This window comes from Aquila chrysaetos, chromosome 11, assembly GCF_900496995.4.
Source record: "Aquila chrysaetos chrysaetos chromosome 11, bAquChr1.4, whole genome shotgun sequence".
Classification (NCBI taxonomy): Eukaryota; Metazoa; Chordata; class Aves; order Accipitriformes; family Accipitridae; genus Aquila; species Aquila chrysaetos.
Genome location: NC_044014.1, coordinates 28,067,473 through 28,094,518, shown reverse-complemented (window position 1 = coordinate 28,094,518; position 27,046 = coordinate 28,067,473). Strand labels below are relative to the sequence as shown.

General features: G+C 41.4%; 1 protein-coding gene across 13 annotated transcripts in view; it reads right to left on the bottom strand.

Moving 5' to 3' along the window:
• The window catches only part of ZMIZ1 (zinc finger MIZ-type containing 1), a 363,277-nt gene that overhangs the window by 36,311 nt on the left and 299,920 nt on the right, over positions 1 to 27,046 (bottom strand). For all 13 annotated transcript variants that reach the window (XR_003925726.2, XM_030030051.2, XM_030030045.2 and 10 more), the window contains 2 exons: positions 18,618 to 18,762; positions 2,726 to 2,840 (listed from right to left, as the gene is read on the bottom strand). Coding sequence is in view for 12 of the 13 variants with exons in the window: in XM_030030051.2 (XP_029885911.1) it covers positions 2,726 to 2,840; positions 18,618 to 18,762 (260 nt within the window). In the remaining variant the exon portion in view is untranslated. The remainder of the gene's footprint in view (positions 1 to 2,725; positions 2,841 to 18,617; positions 18,763 to 27,046) is intronic.

Below are 27,046 nucleotides of genomic sequence, written 5' to 3'. Positions count from 1 at the left end.
TGATACAAGATGTTTTTCTGAACACAATGGTCTTGCTATTTCTTTACCCAATTATTCGCTGACCGGTAGTAGATCAGAGCTCTGTACGCTGCACAATGTATAAGACACCGAAGAAAATACTGCTTTTGGATGGCCTTGCAGTGTCTGGAGAACTGCATCATTAATGTAGACATAGATAATAGAGGCACTAACGAGCATTCTTTAGGATAAGATGTATCAAAACATGTAGAAGATCACACTGCGCAGAATCATCTAAGAAGGGTCAAACAGCGGACAAGTGAGGAAGACTATGGAAGACCACCAGAAGACTCCTGAAGACCACCAGAGACCTCAAATACATCTGCACGAGGGACATTAGCATATGATAATAAGTTCTTGGGAAACTAATGAATATGTAAAACTTTTCTCGGAAATCTAATGAATATGTATATAGAACCTGTATATAAACTATGCAATTAACCTGATCAGCCGCACACAATAGGAGGAGAAATCCCCTGTGTGCCCAGCACTGCAATAAAGGATACCTGCTTAATAGTCTTTTGACTATTGAGTCCTGATTTCGGCTTTTCACAGCATCAATGTCTAGGTGCACATTCCTGGTGATTTCTCCTTTTGCCATTTCGAAACAAGGCTTTCTGATCTCTAATTATCCTTCGCAGAAGATTTTTAACTAGATGGAACCCAAACTAACACACTTATGAAAAAAGTTACAACAAAGACCTGCTAGAACTATGCTCTGTAGGTGACAAATTCATCCGATTAAGAGAAAGTACGTGGTTTTTCTTTTTTTTCTGATGTAGGACTTCGAAATAACTTGCAAATATTCAGTCCCACTAGCATACTGCAAATAGTACTATGGATGCAAAAACTGAAAGAATATATTTCAGCGGCTTAACCTGTTCTTGAATGTAATTCTCTCTAAAGTGTACAGAAGTCTGACGGTTGTTTTTATTGCTTCTTAGGAAAAAAAGAGTCCTCTGTTCTGTTCTTAAAAGGACTTGGTTTGCTTGTTTGAAGGTTTTTTTTTTTTTTTTTTTTCAACAGAACCAAAATTGCTATGATTTCCATTGAGATCCAAGTATGGCTGTTCATGGATCACCGGCATGGAAATCTGTCTCCTACTTGCGAAGAAATTCAGTGGTCATGATTTTTGCAGAAGACCAAGCTTTGGGAATTTGTGAAAGGGAATCGGTGAGCCCGGCTCACTCCTTTCCCTTGGAGAGCATGAAGACTTATGGGAAACCCTGTCATTCATTTCAATGTGCTCTGAATAGCTACAGCCAATCTTTACGTTCCAGAGTTTCACTCTTCCCTTGCAGTGATTCTGAAGAAGCATTTTCTTCTTTTTACCAAAGCACTTTTTTTCTTTTATTGCACATTCCTCTGAAGTATCATGAAGAGTTCAAGTAACATTACAGTGTTCTTATGACAGAACAAAACTCTGAGCCTTTTCCCCCCCCTCCCTTTCCTTTTGCCTTTTTAAGTGTGAAAGATTTCCACAGGAAACTGTATTTCCATTTTCTGGCCAATGCATAGAGCTATGTGTTTACTCAGGCATTTCTCTCCCAGATGGGATACCTTTTCTTTTAAGGTGTTAAAAAGAAATCAGTAATAATAAATCATGTTATAGATCCTGTAACTGTTTCCTCTCTTTATTTTTTGAAGAAAGATTTTGCCAAAACTAGTGCTTACATAACTGCCATGTGATTATCTATATGACTTTGCCCCTGAATAATTTCTTTTTCAAATAGCTCAATCCGTAACAATTTTGTTTTTCATTTTCTGACCAAAATTAAAATAATTAAAAAAAAAATCCACAGAAAATCTTGTATGGGATCTAATGTCACTTGAGTTGAACAAGGTAGAAAAGACAGGTTAGATTTATGTACCATTTCCACTCATTAAAGATGGTGACGTGTTTAGAGCACTTCATCTACGGTTGTCCTGATGTAAGAAAATGCTAGACTGTCTGAGAGCTTGATTTGTGCCACATCCCTTGGAGAGCACCCTGTCACACATAATTGGCATCTCCTTCATTAAAGCTGCTTCTTTTTGTATAGCGTAATTCAATATACATTGCAGAAGAAAAAGAGAGGTAAGAGCAGAAAAAACCAAATGAAAATCCAGTAACTATATCTCTCACCTGGAAGCCAGGAGCTCATGCTTTTGCTCCAATGCATATTGAAATATTTTTGCAAAGTAAGGCAGTATTAACAGGAGAGGTTGAAAAGAGAGCACAGCCTATAGCTCGTAGTTAGCACCTCAGCATGGGGGTAGACTTGGCACTGGATTTCACTAGCCCACAAGTATGACACAACCCCAGATAAAAATCAACAATAACTGTCATTTGATAAATCTAGCTAGAATTTTTTTTTTTAATAAAACAATTCCTTAAATTCAATCTGAAATTCCCAAGAGGTTTGAGATCACCCCAAAATCATGCTTTTGGTGTTGAAACCATACAGTGCAAAATACGTGCTAAACCCAAGCCTGACATTTGCATGCAGCTAAAGGAGTTACTGACTCAAGCTTTCAGACAGCTCCTTTCCGATGCCACCAAAGAGGACACGACTGGAAAAAAAAATGCACCATGTACAACAAAGAGAACGCAGACACTGTTATCTATCTCAAGAGGATTTTCCAAAAAGCTTTCCATTTTGCAAACATTAGTGAAAACCCATATCTAAGCGGGGGCCGGGGGGTGGAGCATAAAAACAAAGCTTACCTGGCTTTGAGAGGTGTTAGTCACACCCCATACTGTGGTGACCACTGATAAAGAGCCTGGAGGCTGGTTGGTATTTTGCTGCCAGGGAACAGAATCATAAGGGAAAGACCCATCACTGCAAAAACAAATGTTTAGGAGGGTGAGATTTTGGAATTTTAAACAGTGGCAAGTTGCTGGCAGGGACAAAGGGATTAACATGGACATTACCTTAACTCTCCACTCCTCCTTCCGTTCTTCCATTATTAGCCTAATACTCTCAGAGGCATAGTTTCTTTAACAGCAACATGATCATATCAAAACCACACAGAACTAATGAATTCCTTAACTATATTGAAGCACAGGGCTTTTACCATAAAGGTCTGTTACCAATGAAAGTAAAACTCAGGGGCAGAGTTTCAAACAAGGACACTAAGCAGTTGCTCAGAAGCACTTATTTTTTGCAATCCATCTCAAGCTCTTCAACAACCACTGCTTCAGCTGCCTTGTATCAATTCAATTAGATTTTGAGACCAGACTGCAGCTCCACTGTCTGCACTGGGTCCCCAAATGGCCAGAAAAGCCTTTAAAGGAATAGCAGTTCAGCATCATTTTGAAAAGTAAATTGAAATTCAGATAGTGTTCTCCCACACGATGGATAAGCCGCATGCCAAAAACAGTATTAGCTAATCAGCATTCTAGAAAATCAACTGCAGATATACAACACATCTTTCAGATAAATATGTGGATGAGAGGATTGGGTTTTTCCATTAGCTTTATCCACAGACACAAGCAAACATTTCTTACAGTTCTTTTCATATGAAAGCATTGGTGGTTTCAAAATGAACACTGGATAGGTACGCATCTAGTGTAATTAATGAAATACGTTAAATCCGGTGAAAGTAACTATTAATCCCATAACTGTAAAATATATTGCACTTGAAATTTGCTTGTTCTCATACTATTAACTTGTAAATTAGATTTCTATTTGCGTGTATGTACACATACACACGTGATCTTTCCTCATCTAGATATATATACCATTTAATACACACACATTGCCCTTTCATTTTCAAACACCATTGACTTGTATTTTATATCAAGAACTGCATTTTTGCCTGGACTATCAGCTATCACTGGAATTCTATACAGGGCTACCTTGCTTAAAGAATCCATACAAGCTTTACAAGCACTTTATCCACATGCTTCAAAGCCTGCACCATGAAGCACCACACAATTAACTCATACAAGACACAGTGAGACAACCAACCTGCCGAAGTCCTAAAATGGGCTCTGTGGCAGACCAGGGAGCTGACTCTCCCATGTCTCCAGAGGGTACTTGAGGCTTGGACCACTTCTCCTTCCTTTTGCACTATGAGCCAAAATCAAGGACTACCTACATGTTCATTCTTTAGCCTGCTCATAACACCTAGTGTAAATCATTTAAGAATAGGAATAGCATTGCATAAAGTAGTGCACACCCATGTGATAAAAACCGCCTATGTCCCAAGTAAAAAATAATCTAATAACAGCAACAGCAACTGTGTAAGTTAAAATGAAAACAGCGAATAAATTTTACAAACAACTAGGAAATTTCAAACAAATTCCGTAATGTTGTGCCAGCATAACAGCACTGTATTAGAACATAACTGTGAATTTGATCTGACCTATTTGTTTCAAAATACCCAAATTGAATTAAGCAATAAAATCACAAAAAAATTTAAAATTAATTAAATTAGGGAAAAGAATAATTTCCCCTAACAAATAATTAGGGAAAATGAATGGAAAATAGTAATTCTCTATAAGATGCTTGACATGTAATGTTTACGTTGACAGCATCCACATAAAACAATGTGTGAGTAAGGGCATATTTAACACCTTGCGATTAGTAAGTCCCCCTAGTCCATTTTTCTTTAAAATATTTTCTCATAGAAGGCTGAAAATCTTGCCACTCTCATTCAGAGGCTCAGACAATGGCTTCAGTGACTAATGTTTGCAAGTGACACAATGCTTCAGCAAGTCCTCTCCACCAACACGGAGACAAATGATGACTAACCCAGAATTTGTGACTGCTATGAAGCCTTCCTCTTTTTTCCTGCTCTGAATGATGCCTCCTACTTTACTTCCTTCCCTGGCTGTTTTTGATGATGTCTGCTGTGATTTGTTTGGATATTTACGGCACATATGAGTGTTTGTATACTTCAATGACTACAAAAGAAGCTCTCTCCATGACATAAGCAGTGAAAGGACTCACTGAAGCCATTCCTCTCTATTCCCCACTGATATGCTGTGGCCAAGTAATAAAACCTCAGGGACAAGGCAAATGTTTTGCAAGTGTATGAGTAAATAAGAAGGTTAATGACAGGCAGGAATCAAACCACAGAGTCACTAAAGGTTCTTCTAATGCAAATACACCGTATGGTTTGTACACATACTCAAACTTTGAGCTAGTGATGCCTAAGCCTGCTGTTAAGAAGTTAAAACTATTTCTTCACTTTATTTGCCTCCAAAGCATGTTTCTCTTATCCATTCCTCTCTCCTTTGCAGTACACGGAAAAGATTTCATGTATTATTCATCCATACCAATGGTAGAGTCAGAGCATTTGTTTAGTGGAAGGCTGCACTGGGTTCTCAAAGATTACACAATCACTTAATCTAATTACAAAGAAGAGTAAACCACTCAATTTTTACTGTATTACAGTTAAAACAGGTGACACCTCAAGAAACCATACTGTTGACATATGATGAAAGCCTCCAGCACAGGACCCACCATAACACATGAAAGTCAGAAAAAGAGACCAGGTACAGATTTGTTGAGAAATACTCATTGTGCACACTGAATCACATGAGTATCACATTATCCAACACAGCACCTAGCTTTAAATCGCAGACACTAAAATAGTGATAGATGTGCCTTGCAGAGCATAACTTAGACACCCTAACATACACTTACTGTGCTAGACCTCACTTCACTCAAGCTTCACTTTAGTTACCCCAATGAGAAATACATGTCATTCTTATGGTTTGCATTCCTCAGCATGATACCCCGGCCCATCACCAATTGTATGCATGTTTGAGTATGACTTCTGCCATAGTGAGTACAATACCCACCCGTCATCCATCGCATGAAGGCTTCTTTGGTTTCAAGCAGTAGGAGATACTGAAACACCTGCCACTCAACTAAAGGATTACTTGTCCCTCCACTTCACTCTTTCAACTTGTGTTTCTGTCCTTAGACAACCCAAAGGAATACTCCTATCATCAAAGGAAAATCCATGTAAGTACTGTAATGAAACGTGACCAATCCAATTCTCATTTGCGAAAGAGCAGTGGCTTTCCGCTGTTATTATACAGAGCTGTGATTTATCCTGAAATCCCTTTCTTTAAACTTGAAAATGGCAGCCAATAGAGAAAGAAGCCTCAACCTCTCCAGCCACAGCAAAATGCTGCCCACGACATTGTTCCTGTTGAACAGTACAAGGGTAATTAAATCTCTCACTACACCCTGGAGGGCAGTGAGTCAGTTTGGGCTCAGCTGGAGTCCACTAAAAGAGTATTGACTAAATTTATAATAGTGTTAATGAACCTATACATACTACTGGTCAGCATTAAAGGCCAAACAGCAGAGGAAGCCATAGAGCAAAGAGGAAGAGATGGAGGGAATTAATTCTCAAACTATGATGTAGTGAAACTGCAATCAAGGAATAAAGAGGAAGGATTTCTTAGCTGCTGGCAAAGGTACTGAAACCACTGGTAATACACCACCACTCATGTCAGAGATGTACGTTGGTACTCAGGTCTAAACAGCTTCTCTTAATCCCAGTACTATGAAAACAGAACCAGGCAGATACCCAGCCTCTATGGAGTAGTTACAGACTTCATGTCAGACACAGACTGTTAGTTAATTCTAATAAAAGTTGCCTAATAAAAAGTGAGCTCCGTATAGTAAATTAATACTAGTGAATTACTGTAATTGATACACACTTTGTGGCATTGTTTGAAAATGCTGTATTTTAAATATGTTTATGTTGTCATTAAAGCAGTTGTATGTGTATCTGATACTCTGTTTACATGTCTTCATTGATTGAGGAAGGAGAGATTCAGATGGTTTAGTGAAGTATGCATCCCTAGAGCATTGGTACTTTGCATGTTGTGGGGGAGGGTAAAAACTGGAATTATACCTTCCCAGTGATTTTCCACATCGCTTGTTGAGAAGGCCAGGTGTCTAAAACACTACCTTTATAAAGCAGCTATCTCCGCTTTAAACACTGAAAATCTATCAACTACTGCAGAAAAGCACCAGGCGTTGGCTTTCTCAAAAAACCTTTTCACTCCAAGCACTGGCACCAAGTTTCCCACAACTGGGCTCTGAGTGGCTAGTTTCTGTTGCTTACCCTCAAGCCAGCTTTACAGTTTTGCAGGGGTCTTTAATGTTTCTGAAGCAGTCATCCCACCTGACTGGTAGCTGACACAGAGTCCACACAGTCCTTTAAATCTACTGACCCTATCATAACTTCTTCAGCTGATGCCCAGATGAGTAGGTAATTGCCAGTGTAACACTGACTGTCATTTCTCCCATGTCTTCTTTTGTCACCGGTGGACACCTAGAGAGGAGAGCATCTGACAACGAGGAGTGAGGTGTCAGAGATCTACCCAGGCCAAACACTCCTTTGCAGTTACACACAGTCAAAAATCAGAACAGTCCAAATACAGCCCAAAACTGATCTGTTCTTGCCCTCCGGCACCTCTCTGTATCTGCACCTTGCTCCACCTCTGCAACTGCCTCTGGGCACGTGTGTGCTCAGGGTGCCCAGCACCCCTTGGCTGTATTCTTGGTTGGAGCCTCTAGGTGACACTACTTTAATACAAACTAAAACATAACCATTTCCAAACAAGGCTCCTTGCTCCTGCCTCACCCTTCTTTTCCCCCCCTAAAAGCTCATCTGTCTGCAGTGGAAAATATCACAAATCCCACAATCAGAACAGGAAATAACACCCTGGCTAACTGTAGCACCAGTACATGCATTTCATGCCCTTATTGTCTCACAAGTTAGGCAGCTTAGCTTCTTTCATTCGGGTTTATTTTTTGTTTTATTTGGATTTCTCGAATGAACACCGCTCACATCGCTTTAAATATTAATATGGATTCAGTTAGCAATCCTTCTTGATTAGGGCACCACCTTAAACTTATTTTAAGCATACTCTTATTTAAGAAAAAGGCTGTTTTGGATGGTGCAATGCAAATACTGAATTTGAACCGCCTTTTTCCTGTGTTCATGTTATGGAACAGGCATGAATTTCACCACATTTTTAGCATTTTTGTATCAGTATAAACAAAACCTAACAACTTCTTTAAAAATAAAATCACAAGAACAGATGGAATACTATTAGCCGTTTCCTGCAACACTAAAATGCTCCAGGAAGGACTTCAGCTAATTTTTTCCCAATTTGATAAGCTAGGAATCCCCGGCAATCTATTAATAAATAACAGATCAAATGGAATTTTTTTTTTCAGGTCAAATTTCCACTGAAAATATCCTTGGCCTTGACTACCAATTTGCAAAAAACAATGTGACACCTGAAAGCCAAAATTTGTTTCCACTTACTGGCAATCAAAAACATTTCAGAGATCTGCTTTTGTCTTCTTTTTAAAAACCCTGGACATTTAGAAGGAAACAACTAACTTCTTATTTTTCATCAAGACTTTTTTCAGGGGAACAAAACCAATGCCTCACCAGCGGAGATACATGCACCATCTTCATACGGCTAAAGTGCTGGGCCAAAGTGTTTCAACTTAAACAGTTAAAATTAGTCTTTAGTCTAGTTGACAGATATTAAACCACATTACTGTTAAAAAATCTTCTTAACACAAAATTTAACCAAGTTATTCCTTGACCTTTTGTGCTGTGTTTTCTGTAGACCGCAGAAATCGCTCTACACAATCCATTCTCTGTTCACATGGAGGAATATGGCAGAGCAAGGAAACACCCGTGTAGAAAGGACATGAAGACCACTTACAGTCAGCAAGGAAATATGAAGACAAATTGTAAAGAAAACAAAGAATAACTACCTCTGTACATCACACACTGACATGAAGCAAACTAAAAGTCAATGTTGTGTACAGGTATCCTAAGGTGTTTACAGTAAAGATGAGGAAAAAAAAGAGGATGGTGTAGGAAGTTTGTATACTAATACTGGCTTTGGATGGCTAGCAGCAATTTACTTTTGACTGATGCCATCTATGTGATGCATACCTTCCTCAAATACACTCCTCTATTTAGTGTTATTATTTGAAGAAGTTTAAATTCTGTTGGCATAAATTAAGGCTCCATCGTGTACTTCACTAAACAAACACATAAGACAAGAGTCCCATCCAAACCACTGGGTGTTTTTATGTAATGCAAAAGTGAAAAAAAGCCAATTTAGAAGCATTCTGCAAGACTTTATTTCCCTCTACTTCTTAATAGCATGACTCCAAACATTCAGGTCTTACAGAGAAAATATACAACTCCAAAAATTATCACCCCACAATTTCTCAAGTCTGTTGTTTCCCTCCACTCTTTCCAACTAGATGAATACATTCTCTAACCCTTTGGAAAGCTTCAATTCTCCAAACGAACAGAGGATCCATACCTAGTCCTTCCCTATCAAGAAAGAATTACCTCAAGTGTTGTTTCAGTACTGGACATTGCCTGTACCAGGCTATGAGCAATGTAAACTGAAGAGGAGGACTGAAAGCGGTTAGAAATTTCATCATTCACTGTAAAAGGAAGAAAGGCTGTTTTCTGGCAAACCATTTGAAAACATAGAAGCATTCTGAAGCCGTTCTAGGTGAGAGATGCAGGTGAAGCAGTCAAAAGGTGAAAGCAGCAAGCCATTTATCAGCTCGGTGTTTTGGACAGCACCTGCAGCTAGCAGGTGGCTATCACCCCCTGCCTCTGCTCTTTTAAATATCAACACACACATTTACAATAACCACTCATGCAGCCACACACATACGCACAATACAGCCGCTTGCATGGAGACTGAGATGGCAAAAATCGAGCCCGCGGTTCAGCAGGTGATGCAAAGTACCTCTGGAAGCCGAAAGCCCTTTACTTTTTCTTTATAGTCCTGACAAGGCCTGTGAGGCCTGGATGACTTATGACTGCGCGAGGTGGGAACGCTGCCTTCATTTCACATTGGGTTGCTACAGGTCAGGCTGTGACATGCTTGCTGCTGCTGCTTCCTGGCGCCTTACTCTACACACAGTCTCATCAGTTAGAGCCATGCCTACAAAGTACCATGCTGCTCAGCAAGAGTTAGTGCATCTAAATCTAACCCCTGAAATTAGAAAAATGCATCAGGCCAAATAATGAGATTAATTCAGAAGTTTCTGAACCTGCAAACACCCACACCCCCCTGCATACACACACAGTCCTGCTACGTTATACATTTCATATATGTCCACGCACACGTGTGTGCGCACGCACGCAAAGATACAGAGATAACGCAACTTATTTCTGTCCATGTGGAAAAAACGATCACAGCTATGCAGGTAAGAAACAAAAATCCTACTGAGACCGGCTCCTGCCTCAGAAGAAGCAGAAAGGGTTAGCATCGTCTGACATTATGGGACTACAGCATCCATCCGATCAAAGGAAAAAAAGATTAAAGCATCACACCCAGTTCTATTGTCACACAAGTAGACCATGCAATGCATTCCTACAGCCCAGATTACAGTTACAAAATGCACCGGTAACAGCCCTGTTATTAACATGCCACCTGTTACCTTTTTCAAAATGCTGAAATTATCTTATGATCGTTTTCAGCTTGACAAATGCAGTTTAATCTTTATTGCATCTCACAGCACAGACCTGCTTCATCCATGTCTTATTTATCTCACGTGTGTCGGAATGCAACCCCGAGCCCTCAGTCCCCCCCTGCCACCAGGCATTCCTTCTGCTCTGCTTTATCAATATACCTGGGTTTCCATATCCGACTGCTCCTTTACAATAAAAAACACACCCACCCAGTATTCTACCATTGCCTGTTGCCTTGGTAATCCAAATGCCTGGGTACTCGCTGATTATCGGCGAATGAGACTCGCATTGTTCACACCGCAGCGCGTCTGCTATGTTAATGTGAGATAATGGCAGCCAGAAGACTCCTTTTGTTCCCAGCTTTGCTGTTTATTCATAGTGCCTGGAGGTCAGCGACTGCTACAACAACCGGGGAAGGAACCGCTGAAAGCGTGAGCAGATTCCACTTCTGCTTTTGCCTCTGAGACAGGGGGAAACACGAGCAGCCCCGCACAGCGAGAAGGGCACTGGGAGCTCTGCAGTCTGACTCACGCAAGGTGTAGCAGGCGGCTAGGAGGAAGATTTGATGGACTTGCACTTCCGAGATTTTAGATGAAGCTGATTTACGCTCCCCGACAACAGAAAAAACCGCTTTCTTCAAGAGGCGCGGCGGGAAGGGAGGGAGGGGAGGGGGGGCAGCACAGCACCACCGCAACTCACTGGAAGCGAGCCGGGCTGGGGGCTCCGGGGCTGACCGAGGAGCGGGGAGCGGGGGCGCCGGGGGCGAGCCCCGCCGAGCCGAGCCGAGCCGAGCCGAGCCGCCGGCCAGCAGCCTGCCGCGGGCAGCGGCCGGGGCGAAGGCGGCAGCGGCTCCCGCAGCGCGGCAGGCGCGACCGGGCTGAAACCGGCGGGCCGAGCCGGGTCGGGCCGGGCGCCGGCTGCCGGGGCGGGGCGGGGGGGGGCAGCCGCCGAGCAGCCCCCTCGCCGTGCGGCGGCGCCCGGAGCGGGCCGGGCGGGGCGCGGCAGGGCAGGGCAGGGCAGGGCGGGGGAGCCCGGGCAAAGCACTTCGCCGGCGAGGGACGGCTGCGCTTCGAGGCGCGTACAGGGCAGGTCTGAGAAACGTCTCCCCGAGCCGCCTCCGACACTCTGCCTGTCAAAGTTGTTCGGAAATGCTGTTGCTGACACAGTGACACGGGCAAACAAACCATCACATCGCATCTCCCCTGACGTGGTAAGTGGGAACGGAGAGCGTAAACCGACTGTGGTACCTTCCCCGCATACTCAGCTCGGCGGAGATGAGGACATTCGAGAAGATGCCCCGGCTGGTGTGCTATTCCTCATTCCTGGACAGCCCTTTCACGGGAAGAAACCACCGATTCCTGCTAAAGGCACTGTCAGTATCTAATTAATGTCACCGACCCATCTGCACAGGTTGTTGATGTGCTCTGTCTGTTGAGCAGGCTTTGTTGTCATCTCCAGTGAAAACCGGTCAGGAATTTTTTAGCAAGAATTTCTAACCCAGTTTATTTTAGTGAAACCATTAGAAAAGCCCTCCATCACTGCAAATAGCAATGACTATTTCCTTTTCTTCCCATTGCGGTAATAAAGAGACTCGAGAACCCAAGCGTATGGGAATAGCAGGAATTTAAAAATGACAGAAGCATATATCAGGAATTCACTCCTTTTGTAATCTATTTACAGGGAAATCCTGTGGAGGGTCACATTTTCATCTAAGTGAAGGAACGACAGATACGTGTAAAGAAAAGGCATCAAGAAAAATATCAGGTTTTAGACAAAATACACATCTGTGTTCCCGTTGCCAAATTATCCCAAAAGAACAAAAATCTTGAAAAAAGACAAGGTATTTTCCATCATTTATGCCAGTAATTTTTTTTCTTCACTCCACTGAAAATTGAAAACGTCGCCAGACTGTAAAACTCCCTCCCTGCTTAGAAGCCATGTCACCTCCTGGCAGGCAGGCTGGAGCGCGATGCTAACAGCGTGGGTACCCAGCAAACAGCTACTCACACTGAACTCGCCCTGTGCGAACCAGGGGCTGTCCCTCCTCCAGCCCTTCTGTGCGTGGAAAGGACTGCTAAACCTCACACGGGGACCTGACGCTGCAGTGGTTGGAGGGCACTGTTGACTTTGTTCTGATGTTCCCTATCCAAAGGTACTCAATCCAGTTAAAAGACTCCCGATGATTTTAATGAGTTTTGCATCAAAGAGCTAGGCAAAGTATAGCTTTCAGTGTCACCATGCGGTTATCATGCTGACAGTCAAAATTGGTAAAAACTAGGGGTGTTGCCGCAGCTGAATGATTTTTAACTCCAGTGCCATCAGAAATGAGTTGGTTTCGTTGAGAACAAGTGACAGAGGGAACCTTCCCAACACACTGGAAGAGGAAAATCACCTAGACTTAGCACGAATCATCTGCTTTTGAGAGCAGTCCTCATGCGAAGAGCATGATACTACTGCGATTATCACTAAACAGCAAATTGCAATCACTTAGACATTTTCAGGAATCGGATGTTCAATATGGCCCAAACACTAGAACGATAGCTGTCTTTTCAAAGGTGTTAGTTACCATATTTTAAAAACCAGCATAGACAGGGCAAAGCCTGAGAAGGTCAGATTTTGCCTCAGTCAGCAGATGCACCTTAAATACTATTTGCCCAGCCTTTACCAGGATTTTTAAAAATACCAGCTGACACTTTTTAATGAAAAGTAAAAATAATTTTAAAAAAATCACAAAACAAAACCCCAAAACTTTTAATCTAGTATATACAATGCTTAGAGGAAAAAATGTAGAGTACGTAACACTTACACGTACTTATCAGAAAAAGTCACCGAAGTATAGTAATTGTGCTGCTACATATTATTCTTATTGCAATAGCACTCACTTTGACCCTCTAATCAATACAGAAGCCCTATTTTCACATCTGTGCAAGGTGCTGTACACACAATAAAATATGATCCTTATCCTATACCTTTTACCAAGCACGTGAAGAATATATATTTGAAGAGAAGTTAAGCTGCCTGTTATTTTCAGAGATCGTGTCTCAGTCTCTCCTGTTACCACAAGAATAGACCACAAAATTATCTCACCTAAAATGAAATGCAGATTTTTCACATTAAAATATTACAGATTTAATTATTAACAGCTAACAGTTACACATTACCAGTTTGCAGCTAGAGAGTACTAATCATTTGCTTTTAGCTTCAACGTTCTTTCAAGGTTTTCTTCCATCTCCTCCCCAAAGTAAGTGTATGCGCTAAAACTAGTTATCAGTGGTTTCACTCAGAGGACAAGATAGGCAAACAAGTTTTGGGACAGTACTTTCGAGCAATTAGTTTTGTCTTTACAATGCTTAGAGCATCAGGGGCCTTACTTAATACTGTTCTGAACAAACCTTGAGGGTTTTTTTCTTTAAGAAATGGCACTTCTGCAGAAACTTTTTTGGATTCTGAACTTTTCCCTCATTTTCTCCTGATGGTGGATTTTAACTTTTGTTGACAAAGGAAGAGAGAAGAAAAAGAGAGGCTGCTCTTGCAGAATCAGGAGTAATACAGGTTGCTTTACTGGGTATATTCTCTTATATTAGGATTTACCATCTGTTCAGTTCCTAATTATATTTATTTCACAACTTCACAAACAGAAAGATGAAAATGCTTTGAAACAATCTTATCTTTCACCTAAAGAGTTTTGAGTTCTTTTGCAAAGATTGTTCCTGTACGCCACAGCCACACGCAGCAATGAAGTGAACCCTGACTTCAGACTGATGTCTAAAACATGCACAACGTGCCTGTTTTCACAGAAGTGTGTATATGCCGCACCTGACCTTTCACTTTAACCATTTCTCTCACCCAGACATTTTTAAAGTGACTATCACTGTCAAAACCGCCTATGATGGCAAAATTGAAAAGGCAGCAACCTTTGCAGCAACTCTAACACTGTTTCTACTAGTATGTTATAGCCAGATCACTCCTGATTCTTAACAATGTAAGAGCCAATCCTAACCACCCAGTAAAAATGCAGACACAGAACTGCCATTCTTTTCCAAGAGCTCCTACTGATGTTGAAAGTTCAGCTCTTAGTAAAGTTTAAATTGGAAGAAAAAAAGGGACAAAACAAACACTAAAATAAGCACCCTTGTAAAGCAAGTCTAACCAATAAAGGGTATTTATGGCAATTGCCTGAACATAAAACAGTAATGATAATAAATAAAGCACCTACTGTAATATTGAATTACTACTTAATTTGATCTACTGTTTAATTTTCTCAAAACCTCTAGCACTAAGTAATTTGTGATAAAAATGATTTTAACTTCGTATTTTTCATCAATCTTGACTGCCCTATACAGACATAACTACCCTTTGGTCACTAACTGCAAGACAGCTGGCAATTAACTTAGAAGCCAAAATTTGGAGCGAGAGAGAAGACAATAAGAACTCGACGAATGCTCATGACAATATACCAAACTGCAACCAACAGCTGTCTATTTTCAGGTGGTTTTGTTGACAAAGTAAGCTTTGCTACAAGCTATGCAAGAAATGAGAAGCCTCCTGGGGCTTGCATAGGTCAGATCCACCTTAAACTGAACTAGGGTGCAATTCCCGCTGGGTCTGATGGAAAATGTACCCATTTCAAGGAAGATTCAATTTGACCCACATGTAAAGGTCCACCACTTAATGCAATGAAGTGTTAAGCAGGAACTTGATCAAAGCAAGGGAAGGTATACAATGACAATAATTTGTACTTGCATAACAGCATTTGCCAAAGACCTTATATTCATTTAAAAGTAAAAAAAATCAGCCACCTTGAGTAGCATCTGTTATTACAGACATTATGCCAGATCAGAAAACTACAACACAAGAAAGTTATATTACTCCCTGCAAGCTAGAAAGCATGAAATTTCACTGCTATGCAGAAGGGCCAGCCCAAAGACTACCAGCTCTCCATAACTCCCCCGTAAATCCTTTAAGCTGGACTTAAATTAGAAATTATACAGGATTAAGGAGGTGGATAGGTCTCATACTGGTCCTTCAGTACAGGAGTGAAGTTTACCCACATGAATCAGTAAAAAAGTATAATAATAATAATAATAATAATAATAATAATAATAATAATAATAATAATAATAATAATAATAATAATAATAATAATAATATCAACAAATCTCACATTCAAGTTTAACCTATTATTACACTATACTGATTTAAAAAAAAAAAAAAAAGAAAAAAGGTTGAGGGGTTGTTTTTTTTTGAGAATCCAGTGGTCATGCTGTTCATAAAGCACAGGAGTTTGCAGTCCAATCAACTGCCCTACGTTAGGAAGTAGGTATTTAGCTGAATTTTTGTTCTATATGCAACAGTCGATCATTCTGTTAATGAAAAACTAAATTTAGAAAGAAATTAGCACGATAGAGTCCTTACTCTGAAAGCACTTGTTGCATGTGCGCGCATCCTTGTATGGCTTATATTCTGCTCTCTGTAAGTGCATTTGACCAACAGTATCAATATCAAAGCCCTCCTTGATCTGTCTACTTCAGTTTTCTCCCACAACTCAATTAACTTTTTAAAAATAAAAGGTTGTCCCTAAAAATAGGCCAGACCTAAATTCCCTCCAGTGTATGTGAAGACAGTTTCTTAAATATGAATCCTTAGATTTAGATTCTTGTGATATATTCTTGAGTCAGAATTTATTTTAAATAGCCGAGCCTTGTTTCAACTTTGAGACTAAGCAGCTGTGTTTCTGTAGTGCCAGGTACATCGGGATTCTAGTCCCTGACTAGAGTTCTGGGTAATTTTGTTCCTAGTAAAAGCAACAGCAGAAAAAGCTCTGTGTGAACAGGGGAAGGGTTTTTTTTTTTTTTTGTCTAGTGATATTCAGCAGCTGACATGTATCTTGTATTCCCTCTGTTAAGCTACATAAGGTTCTTGAATATGCTCTTGGTTGTTCTAACTTAGTATCTAATTCTTTTATAAAACTTGAAGTAGCAGGCTACATTAATTTCTTGTAGGAAATGCAAAGCATACTTCTTTTTTGTTTGTTTGAATTCACACAAAAACCTTGTCAATTAGAGATAAGATCCTGTGAACTTTAATACTAAGCTTTTGACCCAAACGTAATCTAATGCAAATACAAATGTTGCTTCATCAACAGCGTTATCACTGGGATCGTACTTAATTGCTTTTCATCATTTGTTTAATTCAAACAAACAGAAAACTCAATTCTTTACCCATACTTCACTACTGTCTTATAGACTGATTATAAAACATCCATGAAAATAAACAGTTCCAGCTGGAAAAAGAAGTTGGAGAGCCACAAGATGTCTCATTCTAATGTGCCACCTGAGAGATTTTGAGCAGTCATGGTTATGGCTAAATTACAGACGAGACAACAGCACACACTGAAGCAGCGATGCAGGTATTCCAAATCCCTAAGAGGCTGCTGCAGCTATTATAGATAAGAAGTTATGCCACAGAAATTATGTTTCTAAAGGGGCATCTCATAGGTAAACAGCAGTAATTTAGAACTGACTCCCAGTGTCTTCCTCAGTAAAACATTTCAAGGGCAATACTCAAGAGAAACTTATAGGGACTGTCTGATACTGGGCAGGATGTTCTACTATTAGGTAGAATATTGGGTAACCTGGTATTGCCAGAAATGCTGGTATTTAGGTTTAGCAGAAGAAAGTATTTATTTTTTGACATGTGACAGAGTTTCAGTGGAAAACTGCCATGAAAGAAAAGAGTTGTGCCTACCTTATCTACTAATGTAGCACACAGTCCCTGTGAGATAGAACAGTGCATTCATCCTTACTTTATAGACTCTAGGGGAACAGAAGCTAAAAGGTTGGATGAGAATCAGGCATCTAAAAACTATAAAAGTACACCTAAGAGAGTGTATACACTGCACCACACTTTCTCTGCAGACTGGCCACTAATTTCACCTTGGCTTCTGCAAAGCTTCTCCCAGGTGTAAAAATAAGTTATTTTAGAACAGAAGGTTTTCTGTTTTGTTTTTTGTTAAAGTGTGTTTACAATCAATCATTTCATAAGCAACTTAAAAAAGAAGCAATCCAGGTACTCTGAAAAGTCAGTGATACTATATTATTTATACTCAAAAAAGGACTTTATTCTCAAGGGCTATAATAAAAGGCATAGCGTTTGCATGGTTTTCCCATAACTACGACACAAATAAGGAAAAAAAACCCAACCTCAAACCAAAAGTGATTTCCAGACAAATTCACACATGCAAATGCACTGGTACAAAGATGTCCCTAAGCTCCATTCTAACACAAAAGTTCACGTTACTTATGCTACCATGGAATCTAGGTACAAGGAATTTAGCCTCACCTGCACTCTTACAATCCTTTACTAACACAAGTGCCCTACATTAAAAACAATTTATACTCTTGGTGATTGGGAAAGAAAGCCTTGAAAAAAACTCCCAGAGACATAAAGCATGAAATGAATGTTTAATCCTGTCTACACTTACTCTTCAGCTTTTGCCTTGACCTAGGGTCTGCAGACAAGAAATACAAATACTGCTCCTCTACATAATTTGGTAATCAAAAGCTTCACATCTTCAGCTTCTTCTAGTGTCCTTTAATGCTCACATTTTCCCTACATTAACATAAGTGCTTTGTGATCCTCACCTGATGTAAGGCGGTATAGGACATTCTCCCATCTATGGCTACACTCACTATACAATTGCTTTGTATACAGTACGTTTCCAACCACACTTACAAAAACAGAACATCAGTGAAATGTTTTCAACCTCAAGAAAAGCCAGTTGTATTTAAATAAACAGAAGGAAAATGTCTGGTGAGACATGTAGAAGTTTAACTCTAGGGCACAACTTGAGGTTTGAAAGCAAGCTCACTTGATCTGAGCACATATTTGAAGATGGAAGCCTCACTTCACTATGCACCAGGCAATAGTGAAGACAAAACCCAAGTTTATTTAGTATTTGCTGTAATTACAGATCCCCTGTTGTCTGTAGTGCTGTTCAGTGCGTGAAACAGTGTAGCTTCCTCCATCAATGGTAAGAAGCATTTCAATTAACAGATCTGTCATGCAGTACATCTGTACAGGCCGCCACTCTTACGGACTGGGCTGAGACTCACCTATGAGAGAGGGTAGGTTTCATGGAGCTCATAGAGTTCATGGGGGGTTGCATGGGTAGCTTCCCTGGAGGATCGTTCTGCCGGCTTTTCTGGTGGCGAAGCAGCAAGAGACGTCCCAGCTCCTCACACCACGACGAAAGCAGCGCTGTGCAAACAGAACACAATGACAGTAAGTGCACAACTGAAGAACCGCACAGCTGAATGCAGATGCAAGCTACTGTAACAGGAGTCACAATCTGAACAGACAAACCCCAAGAGTTAAAAGCTTGTCCACGAACCACCACTCACATTATTATCCTATCAAACTGAGTCTGTAATTGCCCTACACTATCATTATAATGTTTTTACACAAGTTAACAAACACTCTGCACAGCCCAGGATGCACGAGAGAACTTGTCTGAGCTGAGTGGCACAGAGATGAAGAATGGATGAGGCACAAGGACATGGGATAGCTGTTGTGAGTGAGAGAAGACAGAGAAGAATTCATTTCACACTAATAGAAACGTAACAAAAACATACAGAAGACATCATTCACAGAGGGGAGCAAAGAACAACAAGATCTCTTTTCTGTTTGGCTATTTTTGTGCAAAAGATTAATCGGAGAGGCATGAAGAGAAACCCATGTGCAGGAATTCATTTCCAAAACCGCTATCAGCTACCAGTCTTGAATAAACAGGAGAATATGGCCACACTGATGTATGGATACAAAGTTAGGCACTTAAGTCTATATTTGATCCAGCACAACTCCTAAATGGGTATTTCCATTATGTGCCTAATCTTCTGGTCAATGAGGGTAATTCTGTGCTTACAGGAAAATCACGCTTATAAACTATGAAGATGCAGAGATTTCCTAGAGATGAAAAGCTTGCAATGCCCTCTGAAAACATGAAAGGGGCCATTATCTCTGAAAACATGGCCTCTCTCTTATGCATCCACACTCAGAAAAGACCAGACCCTGTTACAGAAACCACCTACTTTGCAGTAAGCAGAGCCCCAGAAAGTGACTGCGGGTGAAATCTGGCTCCCATGAGCGCACTCAGCCAAGACATCCCACTGAAGCCTCCAGCAACACCCAATAGAGCCTCAGAGCTGCCTGTTTAATTCCGGCATCAGAAGTGGCTCTGGTAAAAAGTCACCAAGGTATGACACGGTGAAGAGTTTCACCGGAACGAAGTGCAAACTAATTGCAAAATTCTGCAGTTGAAGAAACATTCTCAAGTGGAAGCGCTGGGGGTTTTTCCTTCTTGAAAGAATGCTTTATAAAACCCTCAGAACAAAAAATGTTTTGTATTTAATTTTTAACTAAGTGCTCTCCTGAGGTTTTATGAACCGAACACAAATCAACAGATTGCACAAGTAGGTGAGAACCAGAAGACTACTCAAAACCAAAGCTGCCGCAGTGGTTTAGAGAGCTCAACATGTAATCTTAGGCTTGCTGGTTTAAAAGAGACAAGTGCAGAATTCTCTAAAATTGAGGCTTTTATTTTTCAGTTCTTGTTTTTCTAATGGTTGTCTTTTCACCAAATAGCATAATCGTAAGCAGTAGCAAACTATCATTTCAGGGTACACCACCTTCTTTTTCCAGTACCTACTCACAGGTACTGTTAACACAGAACAAATTCCAAAGAGACTAATTGTAAAGTCATATTTGGCGGGGGGGAGGGGGGGGGGGGGGGGGGCGGAACCTGCTTTGCCAAGAATACCCACAAATATGATTTTTCAGTACAGGAAACAATTGGAATTTCTCAAATTTAATGGCCACACAAGCAAAATACTTAAAGCCCAGGCCATTCCTGTGAATTAGTCACACATTTGGACAAAGGAGAGGTGGTAATTTCATTGCATTTATCAAGTGGAAGGTCAAGAGCGGTGTGTAGGGAGACATTTTAGAGCTCTGCTGTGACGAAAAGGGGACACCGCTCCTTTATGTAACTAAATATGGTCATTCGGAAATTGTCAGCCTCACATGTAGCCTACAGAAAGCATTCCCCAGAGCTCTGAAACGTTCCAGCAACGAGTGTCAGTCTAAGCCGCTTCTCTATTAGCCAAGGAATCTGTCAACAAGCATTTGATCAAATTATACTCACCTTTTATCCCTGGCATATCATTACTAATGTGCCAGTGACAAAGGCCCCCCTCCCCCTTTTCCAGCCTCCTGGAGATACAAATCCCTGCCTTGCAGGGTTTCTTCCTGCGCACCACGGCCACTTGAGCTCTGAGAAACATGAACAAAGTATTCTGCTGAACGCTAAATGCAGCCGTCGCAGAGTAATAGTGGATGCTGAGCACTTCCACAGCTGAGTGTAATTACTACAGCATCAAATGGAAATCGTCCATCTTAAACGATGCTTTGATGGGAGGAGGGAGCTGCTCTTCTGCACACCTATATGCACTTGACAAATAAGATAAAAGCAACAACCCAAAGGGTCTGAGGGCACGCATCTGCAAACAAAAGCCAAACCTGCTCGGAAGAAAAGCAGAGTAACTCCAGGAAAAGGAATATGCCAATGAGAGAGCATTGCTTTGGTGAGGTGAAGATAAGAAAAGATCTTAATGAGTTATTACTACCACCAATATCCGATACACACATTTATAAAAGTGAAATGTAAACCGTCAAAGAACAAAGAGGTCCTGAAGATAAGTTGGACGGTTTCATTCTACAAGTTATCTGGAGAGGACTCATGTTTTTAGAAACTAAGAGACCGCAGGTATAAAACGTAGCAAACTTACTCATCCCTATCACAGCAGTCATTACAGAGAGGTTTAACCTTTCCTCCCCCAGAACATTTCGACTCGTGTACCATGTATAATAATCACTCTTCTCCCTGAGTCGGTGTTTGTGCATGGAATGAAAACAGAGCTGTTACCAGTCCCCCTCTATCATGCTCAGTAGGAGCAAGAACCCTCTAAAGGAGTCTGCTCTCCTCTGCTGGAAATGCTGGGGCAACCTCCCATGTCCCCTGCCCCATCCACCTCCACCGCTCTGCTCTCCGCTTGGTAAGATGAATATATACCCCACACGCACATCTGGTACAGCTGGCTTCTGGAGAACATCACTTCCTGGGCTATTCAAGCAAGATGAAACAAACTCAAAATGAATTTACAGATTACACTATTCATCTTTAGTGTACTTAGTTACTGCTTTTTATGCTGACAGTATTAGGCGCATCTCAACTCATTTACACTCAAAGCACGAGAAATTCAGTACCCTACTATAATGAACAGATAAAGCAGCAAGCACAAAGGACAGCTACAGATGGTGCCAACAGTCAGTCTCTCCCTCTCATAGCACAGCCAAGCAGCTGCTTTTTCTCCCCCCTCCGCCCCTCCTCCTTGTACAACAGGAGCACAGATTTTGCAGATGGACCATCCACACCGTCTCTCGCAGCCTCTTGCTGCGGCAGTTTAATGATCAGATTTAAATCGTGTTCCTGTGCTGCATTGCTACAATGTCCCTTGCATATAATGATGTGGCTTTCCTGCTAAAGTTGAAGTCAACTGTTGCAATGGGAAGAAAGGAAAAATCCTTAAACATGCACCCCCCTCTGCCCCCGTATGCAGCCCAGGTGTAAAATACAACCTGGTTAATACACCAGAATTGACATGTTCAACCCCTGTTCAGTCACAGGGCTTTGCCAGCTCATGCCAAAAGATGCATAATAATGGCAATCAAATGACATGCTGACAATTTAAGTGTATTCACACATTTATTTGACTTAAAGGGACACACTCTGGGATGATTGGTGCAATATTTGACCTACTTTTCTCCATCTGCAAAACCTGTATCATTCTTAATGGGATTGCGTTTTACTTTAAGCGTTGATGCATTTTCATAGGAATCAATCAATACTGATTTGCTAACAATGACTGCATTAGGAAACCAACACAGAAATGAGCAGCCTCAGCTTTCACATCTGTGAAACAGAAAAACAGAAAGATTTAAAAATAAGAGAAATTTCAATTGCGAGTAGCCCAAGGGGTTTCTCTAAGGAAGCAAGAGAAAAAAAAAACATTCAGAGATATTCAGCTTGCTGCCACCCAGTCCTGTTTTTGTTTCTCCTTTCTCTGAAGAGGACCAGACGTTGCAAGAGTGTGTCTCAGCACAGAACGTGACTGACCTCTCCTTAAAATACTCAGAAATACTCCCACACACCCAGAGTTGGCCACACCTTATGCCCTTCTGGATGCCTCCAATAGTTTTAAATACTTTCATTGAAAAAAAATCGTAAGATATGACAACGTATCTACACTGGGATCCTGGGGACAAGGAGAGAGAAGGGGGCTGGAAGGCAAAGATTCCGCGGCCCCCCCCATCCTGAGTCACATTTCAAGCATTTCTCTGCAACCACAGAGCTAAGCCTTGCTTGAAAGAGAAAGGAAGCAATTGTTATTTAATCCCCTGCCTCTAGGAGCCAGGTCTTTAGGAACGTGCCAAATACCACAAGATTTGTGACACAATTATTAGGACTGGCCACATCCCCTGGTACTGTTCCTTTCCTGTGAGGGCCCTTTTGTGCGGAAAACCTGCCAGGCAGTACAGAAACAAAGGCCTCTGCTGCCCGCTCCATGGCACCTTCCTGTCCCTTGGAGCCATGCATGCCTGTCACCCAGCAGCAGCATCACAACCGCTTTAGAAGCGCCGGGTCCTTCCATTAGGAACACCAAGGAGTTCAAGCTGGGGGAAGCCATGGATCACGCCCAGGCTGCCCACGCCACTTCCTTCTTCTTGACGACAAATGGTGCCAGAATACTTGCAACAATTACGTGATGGATGCTGATGGACGCAGCTCAAAGGATAGCTTGTAGCCATAGCATCGAATATTGGTACAGCCCATTACAATCCCTTTTGGGCCAGGAAACAGAAAGGGGATGGAAAACAGGGTAAGTGATCAATGCTGCCCCACAGATTCACTAATGCATTTCATTAGCTGCATCCACACCAGCACCGATAGCTGCAATCCTGTTAACTGACTGATTTAACTCGGCGCGGTGCAAAGTGCCGTGGTAAGCATCTCCAGGTGAATGAGCCAGTGGGCTCCCTAGAAAGCAAAATACAGAGAAGCACGGTGCTAATCTATTTACCTATTATGATACCCTAGTATTAGTTACAGCTTATCACCTCAGTAAATCGCTGCCTCTTGTTAGGGAATGTGCTTAAAGGTGCAGCAAACTGTTATTTACAGGCAGACACTGTATTTACAGCCACAAAGACAGGTAAGGAGAGGATAGGACAACAGCTCAGTAATTTCAATGCCTTCTGCTTCCCGGGAGACTGCTGGAGGAGCACAATAGGATTACCACTTCCTTGCTGCAGTTAAGCTGCAGTAGATAGTTCAATAGGCAGACCAGCAGACCTGTATTTCTTACTCACTGCAATGAAAATATTAGGAAAAGAGGAGGAGTTTGATTCAGAGACCTATCTATTCAGCACTGTCTCACTAGTTTGGTTTTGTGTCTCAGAAGGAAAATCAGTTGGCCGAAAAGATATTTACAGCATAAGTAAGAAAATACAGCATTTTTTTGCAGATCATATCCATTAATTTTATATTGCTCTTAGAAAAAAATTTGTATTTTTCACATGGAGAATTCCAGATAAGCAGTATACAGAGCTACCGAGGACTTTCTATCCTCTTCTGTATAGACTGCAATCTAAATACAGTTCTTATAAATCATCCAGTGAGATAATTTGGTGGGGCGGGAAGGGAAGCAGCGAAGAGAAGAGAAGGAGAGGAGAGGAAATAACTATTGTCTTGGTTATTTAAGAATGTTATTCCTTCTACGCAGAAAAATGGAGACTATATACTGTTTGGAAAAATACATTAAAAATGTTAACCACCTAATGCTCAATGTGCTGTAATATTAGACAAATAACTTCAATTGCATTAAAAGGGTGGAATCTTTGTCCACAATTTTGGGAAGCAGTAAATTGGATGTTCTCCTCGTGTTTTAAAAGCCATTTTGCTTTTAAAGAGCTGGGAAATGGAAAGAGAGGGAGAAACTGGTCATCACAAACTATTTCAAGGATTGATTTTCCTGCAGCTCTCCTCCTCACACACTCCAGCAGAGCCTGGCAATGGCTGGCTAGCCTGTCGGACAGTCAGTCCAGGCAGGAAAGCAAGGCCACAAAGGAAATAGGATGTAACTATCCATTAGGAGAAATTCAGAGTATGCGTGTTTGCCCCTCCTCTTCAGTTCTTTCAAGGTGCCGCTACATGTCCTAACCCTGTGACAGGCAAGCCCTACCCCTGTCATTACACAAGCTTCTGCTCTGTATCTGCCTCAAAGCCGAGAGCACAAAAGGAGTATATATAATACCAACTACAAAGCCGAAGTAGTCATTTCTCAGCAGCCTGGCTGTTCAAGATGGACTCGCAATGGTTCCCAGGGAGTCCACCCCTCCTCCCAGGCCTACCTCTCTGGCTGCCAGCAGATGCCCACTCCTCAAGCAGGGGCACAGGGCACAGAGCCAGTGCTTGCTCCCAGGTGTTTGCTCCAACTCGTCCTGGGAGGCTTACACCCCAGTTGGCTGCTTTTTTTGGAGCAGCTGAGGACTCTGCTTGCTGTTCTCCGTCAAGCAAAATCAGTGATGTTAACTTAAACAGTCCAAGTAAACAAGCTGGATTAAACTGACTGATTTTATCTGAAGTTGAAAGTACCAACACAAACTTGCTCCACTAGTAGAGTAGTGAGGAGAGCAAGTTGTATCTTTGGTACCGCCTCCAAATGCACACAGGGGTAAAAAGTGCTAGTCCCAGCGACTGCACAGCAAACTGTGTGGAACTGAACTCCCCAGCAGAGCAAAGGGGGTGGCTGGCTCAAACCCTGCTTCGGGAGGCATGAACCACCCCGCTAACTGCAACAGGAACACAAAGTCAACAGCCACGGTTCAACATTGTGAAATGGTATGATACATGTTTCTACCACTAATATCCAAGTAATGTCCTTTATCACCAATGCCTCCTTCATTACTATAGCTACAGCTGTGTCCTGCAGAAACACCCAGCTTTGCCCCGCTAGGATCTATAATGCAGTTATGTATTATCATTAAAAAGCCAAACACCACACAGGTTTGTAGCAAAATAGGTAACACGGGGAATGCCTAATTAAACTGAATGTAATATCAAATTAATTAACAGAGGTTTTACTCAATAAAACCCTTACTGCAAACCTGAGAGTTATATAGCATGTGCTTTCAAGGATGCTGCATGGGAGTGACACCATGTACAAGTCTGGTCTTGAATATGGGTCCAGCTTGCCTCGGCATATCTTCAGCTCTTCACAAATACCTTTCAAGACACATATATATAGGCTTCCCTAAAAGCTCTTGCCAATTGGAATATTACAGCCTGAAGACCCGGATTTGAATACTGCTATCCTCATCCCATGACTTCAGCGGAACTGGGATTCCCCAATTTCCTTCTACACTTGCCAAAACTTGGCAGAGCATCTTACCAGATTCACTACATTAACTTTGAAGTAATACATTACAAAACATAGCAACAATGGCTCAATTTGGCAAGCACAAAACACTCTGTACAGATCCAGATAAAATACGTAAGCATCTCATTTAGGCTTAGCTGTACCCACGTTGCTACATCTGAAAACATGCCCCATTATAAAAAGACAACAAAGCTGGTGAAGGGCCACCAGCAAGTAAATTTTGGATATGGCTTTCCAAAGGAAATGCACTCCAATAGCATTAGGCTGCTTGTTTTCTTACTCATCCAATTGTTGGTTTCACCGCTTAGATTTCAAACAACAGTGTCTTTCATTACTGCTGTACGCTTTTATTTGGTAATGCCAGTTCTAGTCATCAACAGATTTCACACATAATACAGGCATCTGAAAAATGGAAGTGACTCACTTTAACTCATCTTTGCCTACATTCAAACCGGTGACCTGTAGGTGAGAGGCTCAGTTTCACTTAAACCATCCTGAGCCCTCCAATTACTGCTGTAAACAACTCCTGAGCTAACACTACCACTAACACCCAAAAGTGCTAGAAAAAAATACCAAAGGCATTTAACCAGATTTTGAACACAGGGAATCCATGCACAATCAGTATGGCAATGAAAGTCTGGAAAAGGGAATATCTAGTGGCTGTCTTCAAAAAAGGAAAAGGAGTAACTGCAGAACTGGAGGTTCAGTTTCCTACTGGGGAAAAATAACCCAAACTATTCAAAAGGACCAAGAGGAAGGTAAAAAATGAGTAACAACCAAAAGGGATTTGTCAGGAACAAATTACACCCCACTTCTGTACTTTCTTTACGCTAGCAGACAAGAGACCTCGAGCACAGATTAGTTTGATTTTAGTGAGGCTTCAGTGCTGCTTTACATGACATTCTTACAAATAAACGTGGGAAATAAGGTCTAGCTGAACACAACACAAAATGGCTGGAAACTTAAGCCTACCAAACTATTAAATCAAC